The sequence below is a fragment of the Zootermopsis nevadensis genome, unplaced genomic scaffold (genome assembly GCF_977971745.1).
Source record: "Zootermopsis nevadensis isolate Lab colony 2312 unplaced genomic scaffold, Znev_1.0 Znev_ptg000030l, whole genome shotgun sequence".
NCBI lineage: Eukaryota > Metazoa > Arthropoda > Insecta > Blattodea > Termopsidae > Zootermopsis > Zootermopsis nevadensis.
In genome coordinates, this window is record NW_028259162.1 from 5,415,931 (window position 1) to 5,431,515 (window position 15,585).

General features: G+C 38.6%; 1 protein-coding gene across 4 annotated transcripts in view; it reads left to right on the top strand.

The window, feature by feature from the left end:
• RapGAP1 (Rap GTPase activating protein 1) overlaps window positions 1–15,585 on the top strand; it is a 165,124-nt gene that overhangs the window by 75,233 nt on the left and 74,306 nt on the right. Inside the window, exon 1 of one of the 4 annotated variants that reach the window (XM_087358489.1) lies at window positions 3,230–3,401. The exons of the other annotated variants lie outside the window; for them this stretch is intronic. Within the exon in view, the coding sequence (XP_087214615.1) occupies window positions 3,352–3,401 (50 nt within the window). The 5' untranslated portion in view covers window positions 3,230–3,351. Of the gene's footprint in view, window positions 1–3,229; window positions 3,402–15,585 lie in introns of those variants that run through there. 4 annotated transcript variants of the gene reach the window in all.

Here is a 15,585-nt window from a genome sequence, read left to right on the forward strand (position 1 = left end):
CTAATGGTTTCCTCTAAGGTTGTAAAAAACCGTAACCTTTTACGATAAGTAAATGTGACGTAGGCATCCCCGATGGTCAGCTGTATCAACACGATGTAAAAAGGATGTTATTATACAACGCTGTATCAACAGCAGGAGATATTTGTATCGTGAGATGAAAAACGTAGTCTCGAATAATAACTTAAAGTAACTTAACTTAAAGTAACTTAACTTAATGTAAATTAACCTAAATGAAACCCGACCTAACCTAACCCAACCTAACCTAACCTAATGTACATTAACCAAACCCAACCTAACATATCTTAACTTAAAGTAACTTAACTTAAAGCAACTTAACCTAAAGTAAATTTTGTCCTGAAGTTGACAAGACGCTGTCCTGTCCATGACCTCAAACTGACATGGATATGGTCACTCAGATTCCAACAGACCGGAGTAACTCTTTGTTTGAAAACACTACTTTGGAATTACCTTGAAAGTTTTAAATGTTTGTATTTAGCAAACCATCGGACCGATTTTGACATGACGTTGAAACAATGCTTACCAGTCCATGACCTCAAACTGACATGAGTATGGTCACTCAGTTTCCTACATATCGGCAGAAATATGGGTTTGAAAAAACGACTAAGGTATGACGTTGAAAATTTTAAATACCTATATTCCGTAAACTATGGGCCAGAATTTGTCGTGACGTTGTCAGGACGCCGACATGTCCGTGACCTCAAACTGACTTGACTATGGCCACTTAGATTCCCACAGATCGCAGGAAATACGCGTTTGAAAAAATGACTTTGAAATGACCTTGAAATCTTTAAGGGCTTATATTCGGCAAACCATCAGACTCATTTTGTTGTGACGTTGACATAATGCTGACCTGTCAGTGGCCTCAAACTGACAAGAGTATGGTCACTCTGATTCCTACAAATCGTTACAAATATGCGTTTTAAAAATGACTTTCGACTGACCTTGATAATTTTAAAGGCTTAAGGAAATATTCCCTGTCTAGAGTTAAAATAACACGAAACCCGTAAGTATAAAACTAATTTTTCAATTGTCAAAGGAAGTGGTACATATATTTACCAGTTGTCTTTAAGTCGTTAAGAAATAACCTAATTACTGGTTTTAAGAACGTTTTCATGATCTGCATGATTAAAGAAAACAGTTAATTTCTTTAGCAGTTGTTTAGGTACGATTCCTTACGGAGCAGTTTTAATCAGATTTAATTAAACCAGAAAGCCTTTCTGTATTTGAGAAATAAATTACCTATGAATTAATGATTAAGATATTTAACTGAAAAGGTGTGTTCGAATCCCGTATGCAATTACAAATTACTTCGGTAAAATCTGCTTCACTACTTTAGGGAAATTAAAAAAATAATAATCAGAGTTAGATGAAGTTAGTTTTGAAACTGCGTGACGAAACATATTTACACCGCAGTTGGCTGCCCTGCGCAGAATTTCATTTTGTTTTATTCATATTTCATTCATGGAATTACAAGGCATTACAGTGTCAAAGTTTGTTACTGAATTCATTGAAATTTGCAACCATCTGCATATGAGAGGCCAGGTAGTGTAGCCAGATGCATGAATTTTTCTTGGAAATATGCGTACGTACACAAAACAACGCTTTTATACAATGATATTCCGAGATTAGGCATTTGTAATCTCCTGTCTACGGTTTCATGCAATGAATATTCATTGACGGTGTTAAAATAGTCTCATAAGCTGAGTATTTCAAAGAAAGTTGTAGGTGCTGTGTTCTGCCGATGGATATTTTTAAACATTCGTGGTTGAGAATCGAGGTATTCAACTGTGACTTCATAACTTCAATCGACAAAATTATTCCTGACTCTGGTGTGGATTTTAAGTTTTAATAAGATATGTAATCACCAAATAAATGTTTATGTGAGAAATTTGCACACAGCTGCATTTATATATGTGGAAAACGAAAAAGTTGGCATTGAATTATTGGTTGTTTTGAAGTAAGAGTCGAGAGATCGGAGGGCTTCTGACCTCGAAGAAGAAGTTTCGTTTTTAACTAACAACACTGTATCAACTTCGTATTTTATTCAACGTTGAAAGGCGTAAATTAATAATTACACTGAGTATTGCGTATAAAAACTACATGGAGAACAACTTAACCTGAATAACTGATAGTCGAATAAGTTGTGGCCTGTTTTAAATTATGTTATTCCGGTAATCTCTTGGAGAGACTGAATGGAACCGAAAATGAAATGATTCAAGATAGCCGTAATCTAGTTGAGGCCAGAACCGTACACATTCCAAAGCTTTGTCACTCCACCAACTTACGAGCCATGAATCTTTTCCATGGCCAACCCTGTTCGATTTAAAAGCAGACTACAGGATCGTAAACCTTTGTAGGATACCCTTTTAAACGCCGTCAGCATTCACTGTGAATCAGGAACAGTGAGAATGTGAACAGAATTACAATTACGTACTACTGATTTGAGTGAATCGAACCCGGGTTTATGATATATGTCAGGCATGAATTCTAGCCACACGACATTTTTTATTTCCATCCCTGTGGAATGGTTAAACATATCCTAGTTTCAAATTAAGGAAACAGTTGACGTAAAATTCTTGTTAACGCATCAGAGTCTCCGAGGCAGGAATTGTAAGCTGTAAGACTTTCTTCCAATGCCAAGCTTGTAGAATTGTGAAACATATCCCGTTTTCGAATGAGCTTGAAAAGGTAGCAGTATTCATTGTGAATCTGGGGCAGTAAAAAGACGAGCTTTGCAGTGCCACACACACACCCTACTCTTTAGCACGGATGTATGTAACGAATTACATCTTTCGTTTCTCCTGCAGAAGACTCGAACAATGAAAACGGACACGCTGTCTGCTGCTTCCAGACCGTCCTCGCCATTTAACCACCGTGGAAAACACTCCCACTTCCGTCCTGTATGGAGACCCTATAATTACGTCACTGGGAATGCCTTATCAGAATCATGTTACTATTCATAAAATTCTCGCCGACGTATTTTAAATCCAACCCGTTCAATACATTATCATGTATGAATGAGATTATTTAGAATAAATGTTATAACATTGTGCGGGCCAGGTTGATGAGGTAAGAGAGTGAAACTGTGATTGGTCACTTGGGCAACTGAAATGTGAACCGGTTTCAGTTACTAGTACATACCAGTAGGTTCGCTGGTGTAGTTTCGTGCGTACGATGTATATGAATGGCGGGAAGTGGTCGTAGTTGTGTTACGGTAATTGAAGTGCTTGGTGGTATCGCAGACGACCGTCGATTCGAAGGTTTTGACACACTATTTCATGTACGGGTTTTCAGTGTTAACTGCGTGTGTAAGTTGAATGCGATTCGGACATGAAATTCACAACAGGACGTCGGGAATCCTACACAGTTACCAGAAGGCGGTATGCTACTCTTATAATTATTCTTATGTTGTATATTGTAGTAGATTTAATCTGTTATTTTAAATGTTTTTTCCATGTTTAATTTGTTTGCTAATTGCCTGTGAATGACGTGCTATAAAGTGAACGCAACACCTCACCATCACGTATCTGAAATAGTTAAAAAAGAAGGTTGTTTTTAGTAGGTGTAGTTATCAGCATTTAAACAGCTTTCTCTTGTTTCCGTCGGTTTTATTACAATTACTTTAACCAAGTGTAGAAGTTTACAAAGTGTGGCCCGTGAGCTTATTCAGATGATCTGCGGAACACTTGGAGTCAAAAAGTTATGAAACAAAATTAATACAAAATATATAAACATGTGGCATGGAAATGCCAAGGCATATGTGGAATAAATTGCGTTCAGCATCTATACACTGCCATTGATACAAAAAACTCAGTTAACTTCCTTTAAGATCTTCAATTTTCGAGTGTACCGGAGAAATGCTTTGAACCACTGATCTAGTGAAGGTTTTTACTTTCAATATTTAAAATTTCCTTCCGTCTATCTTAAAATGCCCTCCATTGCAGAGTCGTCGCCTATGGGGTTGTGACAAGCGGTATAATCACTCATCACTGGCCACTGTGACTTAGATCAGTCTCAAGCAAACTTATTCAACTAACAATAACCTTACCAATTTACTCGAATGTAAGACAAACAATCTTTAACAATCAACTTCTAGTGACTGGTGTTTGCACTCGTCGTTATAAGAGGATTTAATTCAATACTGTTGTTTTTTCTGAACGAAATCTGTAATTTAATAAATTAAAATGAAGGCATCGCTTTTCAAGGCCTCTCTCTGCCACCGTCTTCAGATGATAAAATCTTCTCTGTTGTGTCCGCCAGACAGAGATAATACCAATCTCTAAGCCAGGATTTAGTCAAAAAAAAGTGTAACACCGTCGTTTGAACTTGTAACAGGATCTCATTTTTCAATACAAAACTGTGGAGAAATCTCGTCCTAAAATTCAGATAAATGCTGTGAAAGGTCATAGAACATAATGAGTTTACGTACATTACGTTTTAAATCTTTCTGTCGTCCCCTCACCCCTGTCATTCTTAAAACTTGTATTTATTGTGTCTTTTGAATATAATTATTCGAAAATTAAACCTGCTTCATCTACTGATGCTTTTAATTCGAAAGATGATTACGGCAGTTGCTTCTTGCTTGGTAAAAAACGAAGTGCCAATTTAATTAACTGGTAGGCACAGTCTTGTTATGTCGTGTTTGTGTTTGAGATAATAATTAATTATAACTTTCTACAGCTTAGAATGTTGGTAGCTCTGTACGACAGGGATCTGCTCAATGTAGGATAACTAGGGCGTGTTTTATCCTTTAGTTGTGAGCATTAGAGACAACTGTATGATAAGTTATTTAATTACTTCCATCTTCAAGCATCGTCTGCTGTGTAGACTATTTGTTGGTGGCAATGCTGTCACCAGTTGTCAGTGTGCGCTATTGAAGACGTGCTAATAATCAGGAAGGACTTGGCGCTTTTGATCAATTCGCGTTTGAAGGGCTTGATTTATACATGAAACGAAATTAATGTTTATGTAAAATTCAATTCTAGGCCTGTTAAAATAATTAATCGGTTTGAAAAAATTATACGATGATTCACATGTAATATGAAACAGACCTGAGTATAGAAATATAATAGATTATAAAACAAGTTTGAATATGTATGTTATGCATAATGAATCATTTAATTAATTTCAAATGATTGATGATATTTCCGTGTGATGAGTAAATTAATTCATTTACATAAACACAAACCGTATATACATTCATACAAATCTATACATCAGTGGCAGGAGAATTCTCCGGCCTGGCGAGTATTACGCCGTCAGACTGCTGAAACTGGAGGAATAAGCCTATAAAATGAATGTTTTACTTTATTACACGCAAACAGCGCTTTGATATTAGTTATAATAATAATCCTTAGAAATATGCAATTGTTAAGCGCATGTCTATTTGTGTAACGCCGTGCTGACTTGTAGGTAGATACCAGTGTTTCGGAGGACCATACGTCCTCCGTCTTCAGATCAGCCCTGAATAACCCATAAGACCAAGATCGACATCTTCACCGCCGCGATAATCAATTCCCACTCTTCTTTCGTGGGGGCGGGGAAGGGGTGTGAGAGAGAGAGAGAGAGAGAGAGAGAGAGCGGGCGAGCGAGCGAGAGAGGTACAGGACAAAATTAGTTGCATCCCTACAAACTATCCAGGAACCGAAAGCACTGACTATGGGCGAAGGAGCGGATATTGTTTGTGTTGTGTTAGAAAAGAAAATTGAATGTGATTAGAAAGGGCAGGAAATTGGATTATAGCGCCGGAAAATAACCACGCGCTGATGATAAGAAAGACGACGTTACAAATAAATTGAAGTTCGGAAGCCGCTGTTATAAATCTTATTTTTGTCAAACTTTGGCAAAGACTCCAAACGTTCAGCAGTACGGAAAATATAATGAAAATATTGCAGGAGTTTTCTGCAGAGATGATAGAAATTTAGTGACAAATTTAACGAGTTCCTTATCTCCCAGATGTTTTTCTTCATCCATCATCCAAGAAGGTCTTCTGGGGATGTACGCCCTAATAAACTGGATTTTTCGTATCGTTAAATTTAGTTCTACGCCTGTAGTTACACGCGTCTACCTTTATGCAGTGTAGATATACGTATATATAAAATAAAATTTTAACACTCTTCTTATTCATCAGAAATAGCTTTCCGTTTTGTTGTATGAAAGATTCCGAAACTGAATGGTTGATTGAAATAAAATTGGTGGTAATTTCATTTATGAAGGAGAATTACAAAGCTTTTGGTAGTCCTTGTTTGTGGAACTGAATATAAGGAAGCAAGTAATAACAATGGATAATCAGAGTGAACATTTGTACCACATATGCACCATAGGAAAACGGCTATAAGTAATAAGTGTTTTAACTTTCTATTCTAGAAAATTAGCTAAGATAATGTCCCGGCTGTTTGGCACTTTCGGCCATGTCGAGTATTTAGCATTATTCATTAACGAAAAATCATACAAACAAAACAATAAGAAGGTAATCGTATACAAGTATTATCTCCAAATTTTTAAATTTTACGTTGTGTTAAGAGGTGATCAAGTGAACGAGGTTGACACTGACCGGGCATCTACATGGGCGGAAATAAGAAATGCACACAAATGATGCTTCGAAAACCACATAAAGAGGATCGCTTAAATCAAGACATAGATAACGAACTATTAAGAACAGTCGAAAGAAATGGAGTGGATGGAGCTGGCTCAGCATAGTTTACAATACTGGTGCTTTTATGCGGCTGTAGATGTTTTTTTTAGGGATTACGTGTATCAGGAAAATAAATACCTTACAATTTTTTGTGTCCAATATCTGACGCAATGCAGAATGATCGTATGGACCGAATTCATATGGCTTATGATAGGGTCCAGTGGGAAGTTTCATGAACACTGTAGGTCTAATGAACCTTCGGGTGAGGCCGAACTTAAAAGACAAGGAATGTCTTGAGCAACCAGGCGAGTATCAGTTTCTAAAGAATACTTTTAACTATTATGTGAATCAGGTTTAGTACGATGTATATATATAACAGCAGATGCGTGAGGTTAAAAGTCGTAACTTTCTCCTAGGAAAACATTTTATGATACGTGATATGCATTGGATGTTATAACATAATCGTTGTTCACAGTTGATGCTTTCTCATCTTTGAAGAATTACGCTTTTATCTTTGACGCTGCATCAACTGTAGAGATTATTCGGCATTGAATGAGTTTATGATTATGTACCATGACGAAAGGTAAAAAGGGCCCTTTCCCGCTTATACGAAGTTATAATTCTTGTAAGACTTGAGGTTCTCACAGCGGTGAGTATGAAGATTTCCATCTTCTGGGTTGTTGCGCTGTATAGTCTGGCCGATGTTTTCCAACGTTTCAGAGGTCATACTGCCTCCGTCATCAGGGCGATGAGTATGAAGATTTCTGTCTTCTGGGTTGTTGCGCTGTGTAGTCTGGTCGATGTTTACCAACGTTTCAGAGGTCATACTGCCTCCGTCATCAGAGTATGAAGATTTCTGTCTTCTGGGTTGTTGCGCTGTATAGTCTGGTCGATATTAACCAACGTTTCAGGGGTCATACTGCCTCCGTCATCAGGGCGATACACAGCGCAACAACCCAGAAGACGGAAATATTTATAATTCTTGTATTATCCTAGAATAACTGAGTAAAACCGCGAACTCCTCGTTTATGAAAATCGGTTTACCGGTCGTGATTCGAATTTGTTAGTTCTTTAATGCTGAAAGACGTATTAAGGTGGTGGCGGGCAAGTTCTTCAGATCCTTAAAAGAACAGACTCAGTGTTTCACCCGTATGTAGAAAAGTTTGTGCACTTCGTTCAGAAGTATAGAAGACAATCTTCGTATTTTATTCTTTTTTCTTTTATACTTGAAGGAAAATGAAATACAGGAGATAAAAGGACAATTATTTGCTCTTATTTTAAGTTTTCCGTTCATCCATTTTCTTCCCTAACACTGTTGAAACTTTTCAGAGTTTGAAAGTTTTTTTTTCGTTATTAAAGAGTTGTAGTCATTTGCTCCATCGTCTTTTTCGATACATTGCCTACGGTCACTGACAGATGTTCCTTCGAGTGTAACACTACAGAGACCGACAACCTGCAAACTTACAAGTCACATTAATGAATTTTTAAGAGATTACGTTTGTTACTGGGGGGTTGGAGGGGGAGAAGAGTGCGAAATTTTACGCAGTGCACCGAACCATTAAAAACTGGCTGAGGGAATTTTCAACAGGCTGAATACCCTCTGGAGGAGGAGGGGGGGATGAAGGAAGAGGCAAAGAAGGATGATGCCTATATAAAAGAGAGATGGAAAAGTAAGCCGTTGAATGTACACACTGAACTAGATTTTATGAAGGACGACATCCACGGGATTTTGAAAATATTAATACTTGTGCTGTGTTTGCTGTAGGCGTGTCTGATTTCAAGGAAAGTAGCTGCTTCTTATAAAATGCGAATATAATACAGTGACGTCATTTAGGCGACAGCGTGAAGTTCATACATTTTTTATAAGTGACGATTTAGCTCGCGTGTTTAGACAGTTACAGAAATTACTTCGGTAACAAACATATTGTCTGGGAAGAGTCTATATGTAACTTATTTTACACAGTACCTTAAAAAGTCAATGTTGTACTCTTTAATTAATAATGTTGATCGTAAAAGTGAGAAGATTTTTATCGGTCATGGCTGAGGACCGGCTGTGACTTGCCTAAGTGTAGACTCTGTAGTCTGCGAAGATGCAATTCCCGGTGGAGTTTCAAGCTGTATCCAGTACATTCCGCTTTATTTCCTATCGAGGCGACGCACTACGTTATTGATGTAATATTAGGCTTGCAAGCATATCGAGTCACTAATTTGGTTACTTCAGTTTCACTCTAATGTACAGAGGTGGGCTAGTGGTAAATCGTGGTCGGATTGTCAGATCATGCGGAAACGCGTTGTTGTTAACCCCCCCCCCCAATATGTTACCGCAAAGCTAAGCTATTTAATTAATGATATTAATAATGCTACTGATATGTTGTATCGTTGATGTAAGTCTAGGTATGGATTCAACTGTTTCGAGAATGTATACTAAATATTGGGGTTTGGTTTTAAAATTAGAGTGCTAGGACACCATTTCGCTGATCTGGTCTATATGGACACCTTCCCCAAGTGCCTGTTTTGAAGAAAATGCCCCAGATGTTACTAAACCGATTCGCATTTCCAATTAAATAACATTTCACATACTTAAATATTATCAACTGCCACAAAGCTTAAATAGTATATGAAAACAGAAAATGGCCGTCACGTGCCACGATATATATATATGTAGAACAGATAGCGGAATTATTAGGGCGCGGCGGAAGTTCTCGATACGTGTTAACAGTCGAAATTCGTTGCTATGGCAAACACAAACTAACATACACGAGCATTATGTATAAAGTTACATGGATAGTGGAGGTACTAAAGAAAATTATTATCTTCTGGCAATTACCATTTGGTAGAAATTGTTGGTCGAAACATTGCATCTGTTTCTGTTCTGAAATAGAAAAGAACGTGTGTATGTTTTATCTCTTTCCGCAAAGCGAATGAAGTGATGACGGAGCGGACGATTTCCTGTTTCTTATAACGCGATATTCAACTGTTTTTCTTTTCCTGTCGTTTTTTTATTAACGCCCTTGGATCTGTATCATAACTACAGCGTTTTGAAGACCGATCCCACCGTAATTTTGTGTATGGTGTTATGATTTTTGATGCCATGTGGACTCGTGGGTAGATACCGACGTTTCGGAGAACCATACGCAGGTCTGAACATGAGGGCAGTATGTTTCGCTGATACGTTGGTATCTACCGACGAGTCTACACGCCGCCAAAACCCAGAACATTATTCTCCTCACCGCCAAGAAATCCTCAAATCTAGATATATCATCTCCATAATAATAATACGTAAAGCTGTAGGAGTTTAAGGTAATTTGGATATTTTAACCTGTAAGAATGATTCTAGTAACAAAATGATAGACGGCACCGTGCAATACCGATCTCTTCTCCGCTGCTGGACAAACCCAGCAAACTGAAGTTGTATTCGTTTATCCCTGAATTAACGTGAAAACCCACGTCAAAACCAGATGTGACATGTGGTGTTTCTGAAAGAGGTCATGGTTTGAATCATCTACATTACTGAATAGTTCGAGTGGCGGGGTCTTGACTGTCAGCTGTCACGCCCAACCCCTTCCCCTCACCACGAGTCATTAGCAGTGTTGAATGGGTGGCTATAACAGATCCCACCCCCCCACACACTAAATAACTACAGCTGACCCTTCACCACACATGCTGACCCCTGGCTGGAGAGAATGTATGAATGAATTCTGTGACCTATAAGGCCTTTAAAGGTCGAGACTTTTGAACTCTGACCTTTAAGGTGGTCTATTCTTCCATTGCACGCGCCATCAGTTGATTAATTTCTGCATTTAATTGTTTGTATGCCGTTCTAAATTAGTTACTGTAAGACTCAAGTACAAATTAAAAGCTTTTTGAAGCACGGAATGGGGGGATGTGTACCACCTATAAAGATTAGTTGCACAGCTCAGGTTGAGATGCACCTTTTTAATAAATCGTTTTAATGCCCACAGTCCATGTTTGTCTTCGGTGTATTTCACTTGTGCTGTTTGTTCAGAATTTACATTTGATTGTGCAATTAAAGGATTGAAACCGGCTCAGACCGAGTGTGAAGAAATAATCACAGTGTCTGAGTTAGCCCTTCGAAAGTTCGCTATTTCAGACCTCGGGTGTGGCAGCTAAGTGGTCTGTTTTACGCTGTAGCCGCGTTAGCCTCTGAGAAATAGCCCCATTTTAGAATGGATGTTAGACTTGGTGGATTTCTGTGACATATCCTTGGTCCTGCAGGGACTTGAACACTGGTCGTTTTCCGTTTAATAATGAAAGGTAGTGTTTAACTGAAAGCATGAAAGAGATTTCCTGATTCTCCGTGGCGGAAATATTACTGATTCATATCCGGTTTGAATAGAAGGAACAGTTCCTCGTTGGTAGGTCAGAACTTTACTGCACAGGTTTGTCAGCAGAGAAAGCTACCCTTGCATGGTGCGTCATCCGGGTTGAGCCAACAAGTCGCAGCCCAAATGACGCAATAACGGCACCCAATCAGCAAAGTTGTGCGGAAGAGTTGTGTCTGTAAGTAGTTTATTGGCGAACTGCATTGATAGCCAGCCGCGTCGTGACCATGTGTCCTCGTTTTGAGTGAAAACAGCACGAATCAGAGCTTCGAAAACGAGATGAATCGAGTTTGTATTCTCGAAATGCAAAGCACAAGAATCGTTCACAGTTCATTTCTCGAATATTTACTAAGTTTTAAGATAGTAAAAAATTAAACTGTCCGTGCTGCTTAGCTAAGCATCACGCCATGCAGGTGTAGGCAGGTGTGGAGTTATAGCTCCGCACGTTCTTAACCTCGGCACTAGATGGAGATGTGTGGTTAGCTTCACGGTCCGGCCGCTGTACTTCCGAGGATGCAAACCCAGTACCCATTGGATAGGAGGCTAGAAGTGGTCCCTAGAACCTCTCTAGATACACCTGACCTTGAAGGTGTCAGTGAAGATACAGCGTAAAATACGGGAACAATTTATTCTGTGATAAATAGTGCAAGAAAGGGATAGTTTTTCTCTTATTGTAGCGACAGTGAAGAAGCAAGAAACTTTTGATTGCGAAGGTTACGTCAAGGTGGAAGTTGGAATTAAGTATAAATAAGTCCACGTGCCATGTCCCGTTCGACTATACATGACGTCAGAAATTGTGCTATCTCACAAAATATGTTCATATAAAGTTCTGTGGTCCTTGCAGGAATTGCATAAAATGAATGCTTAATGGGGTGTTCTTGTCTGCCTTTCCGAGTGCGTCATGTCCGTAAATAGGCTGGCTAATCGGACCTGGATTAAAGTCGGCAAGTGTGTGTGCACTAAAATTCGCCAAATAATTTAATTTTTATTCGAGTCGATCAAATATAAATCGTAGTTCACATGTACGGTAGGTCACGGTGACCTTTTTTGATTTGATTTTAAGGACAGATATCTTATACTACTAGTGTTTGTGTGTGATTAAGCTGTACATCTGAAACATTTTTTAATACTGAATATTAGACAAAGCATATAGCATGAAGAACTTTACGTTAATATATTTTCATGTACAATGAAATGAAATTCACTGTTGTTGTCTTTTTTCTGTTCTTGGAGAAAAGACATGACTACGGCTACATATTTACTTGGCATCAGGCGTTGATAATTCAAGTAACTTTTATTAAAGACTGGGTATGTATTCTATACAGCCTAATATTCTTTCAGTATTTAAGTATGATGTTACGTCGTATAAGTGACTACGCCGTATAGCAATCAAATGGTAAATAAAAAATATTGCTGAAGTAAAATATTTCAGACGCTTTCAAAGATATAAGTTGTGTACAACATTTAAATTAGTGATGTTACATATGTAGATATATGAAGGAAAATACATTTTAATTCCCCAGTACGAATACATTGTGTTATTAGTATTTTTTAATCTTTAGGTGTGCAGATAGAAGACACGACGGAAAAAATCGTGTAATGTGAGGGCAGGTCTGCCTGAAATTGAGTTGTGCTGGCACTTTCTCACTAATTTAATTCATTCCAATTATTCGCCTACTAAAATTTAGCGACTTCTGTTAGAATGGAACTATCCGGCGTAACAGAGTTTTTTGCAGTTAACCCGAACACTGGATCTGTGGAGCGTGAAATTGATGTTCTCCGCAGAATCTTTGATGAACGTCGTGAAAGATTTGCTTCGATGCGAGAGACCTGCATCGCCACTGCCTCTTGCGGGGTCAAGTAGATGTCTTCCGTACAGCTGAGTGTTGAAGAAGTTGCCGATACAACACGGCGCTTCAGCATTGGCTTTGATAGACGTAGATTAAATTATTGATTATGTTCTTTAAAACTCTGATTTGTGTAATGCGGTTCTTACCTTAACATTTCCAAAAAATTCAGTCGCCGTCGCTTGAATTTAAGTAAGTTTTTTTGTTGCTTTTAGCCATAGTTCGCCAACCGTGTGGCCGCGAGCACCTTGGTGCCCTCGAAAGTGTTTTTGGACGCCCGAGAGAATTTTAGAATATTAATAAGTAGTTACAATATTTAATATCTAATTATTTTTTATACTCAGATACTTAGGACACGTCTAATTATTATAGTTCTCCTACTTTGTCCGATAAATCCATGCGGTGATCGCTGTAAATTATTAGCTCCTCTTACATGCTTGTCACCCAAAAGAAAATCCGTGTTTTCCACTTCTATCCAAACTTGTGAAAAATACTATCACTTTCAAAAAATTTCTTTTCGTCCCTCTTCTTGGTATCTATGACGTAACTTCTAGTTTATTGTGCTATTTAACAACGCTGTATACATGTGACACATGATATGACAGATTTGGATTAAATTTAGATGTGCATGCTATAAGTTGGCGAGCGAATTTAATTTTGTCTAATATGACCCCTATTTTGTATTCAGCTACATTGGAACTCTGTTATGTTTCTTATAAATGGCTCCTCTTGTTTCATGCTGTCCCAGAAATTAAAGAATATTTTCACACACACACCCAAATACGATATGCTGCCGAGATTTAAACCAAGTACTTCCTAAAGGTTAGTGGTACGCTGCTGCTGGCAACCTTACTCTATTCTCGGTATAATCATGGGAAGTTGAAGGTTCCTTGTTCCTTGCATAAGGACGGTAATTTCATACACAATTCTAGCATGTGTGCTGCTTCATTGCAATTGTTCAGTGCCTATTGGGGTGCGTGGGTCAACGGCCTGACACAATCTACAGCTTTTCCTACCAGCAGATAACGCACATTACTTGTTAACACAGTGCTAAGGGAGGCGCTGCCTGTCACTTCAACTCACGATGGATGAGCTCGGTTATTGAAGATGTTTGATGTTTTTGGCGAGGGAGCAGTGCCTTACCATTTATCACTGTCTTCCTCTCAGGAAAAAAGAACAAAACCCAAAACAGCCTAAGTTGTTGGTTAACTGCGCACATTGCACTGGACAGGAAATACGTCATTCTCTGGTAAAGAATTTGTCAAAGCAGACCTCATTTTATGTACTGTGAGATACGTGTTTCCTGTCACAATTAGGAACTTTAGAATGGAAGGGGTAGATTATCTGTCTGAGCCTTTGGGTTGCTATTGGTATTGTGATTCGGTTTAACCATATTCTAGATGAACTTTATATTGAAAAGTTGTGTGTGAAGTAACTTTGCAATATATTTTAGTTTCATTTACACGTATGTTGCCTTTAACCCTTTCTGCTCTAAGTACGAAGCGCATTTAGCAACAACAACAACAAAAAATTACTTCGTTGGTGTTATTTCTAGTGTAACATGTAATTTCTAATTCAGCTTTAGGCCTACCCGCTGGTGTGTCATGATAGGTTTCTTTCACAGCTGGATTCACGTAACACGCATTCATATCATACTATCATTTTTCATCATGTGTCATTAAGAATTACACAATATTATGTAATTAGTTGTCGCTTAAGCACCGACCAGTTAATCAATTCACATCTGCCCGACTGCTTGGAAGAAGTCACTGAGAGTCAACTTGAGATGAAGAGTCATTTACAGCGTTCTTCTGTCTGTCCTAAAGTTGAGTTCATCAATCAAGAACCCTCTTGTATTTCTCCGATGCTTCGGTTCAACGTCGATTTTTCATTAGGTCGAATATTAATTTATTCCGCCACACGAACAGATATGCCTAATTCAAATCCTCTTCCGGGTCTTTATCTGCGGTCCGTGCAATTAATTATCGCTCTTCAACGACGATGTTTCAGTTGCAGATGTTCGATAATATCGAATAGGATAAAAACATCGTTGTGCATATTATTATTATTATTATTTAGTGTTCTGTCTGACGACAGGTCCATATGAACAGGATCCTTCCATCCTTTTCTCGGACTGCGACCTGTTCATATACGTTCTTGGCAGATGATCCAGAAGTGGTTTGTCATTGCCTTCTTCTGTGTGTGAATGGAGTAATTGTTGGGATGCCACGGAGGAAAACTCCGTGTTGCCTTGCCCAACACAAGTTATAAATTCGGGCACAGCCGGGAATCGAACCCGAGACCCCAGGATTACAAGCTAACGTAAACGATAAAGAATATTAGTCAGGATAATCCTGACGACATGCAAACTACCTTAAATTAGTTGTGAACATCTTGATATTGTCTCCGTTCACGCATTGTCCTTGCGGCTTTACATTTCCGCCACTGGAGCAGAGGAGGCTGTCTGTCCCTAATTAGGCGCGCTGTTTAGTGTCGAATATAACCGGTGGTGTGTGGGAGGGACGTGACAAAGTGGCAGTCAACCACAGTCTTGTCTGTCACACGGGCTTCTGTGACAGTTCTGTCCATCGGTAGACGCACTCCGCTTTGTTCCTAAACAGTGTCATTACAATAAATTGTCGTTTAGTTCGTGGTCCACTGTTTCGTTGACATTCATCATGATTCTGCATGGAAATGGAATAAGTGTGCTGCTTTACTGCTTGTTATATTTCCGCTTTTC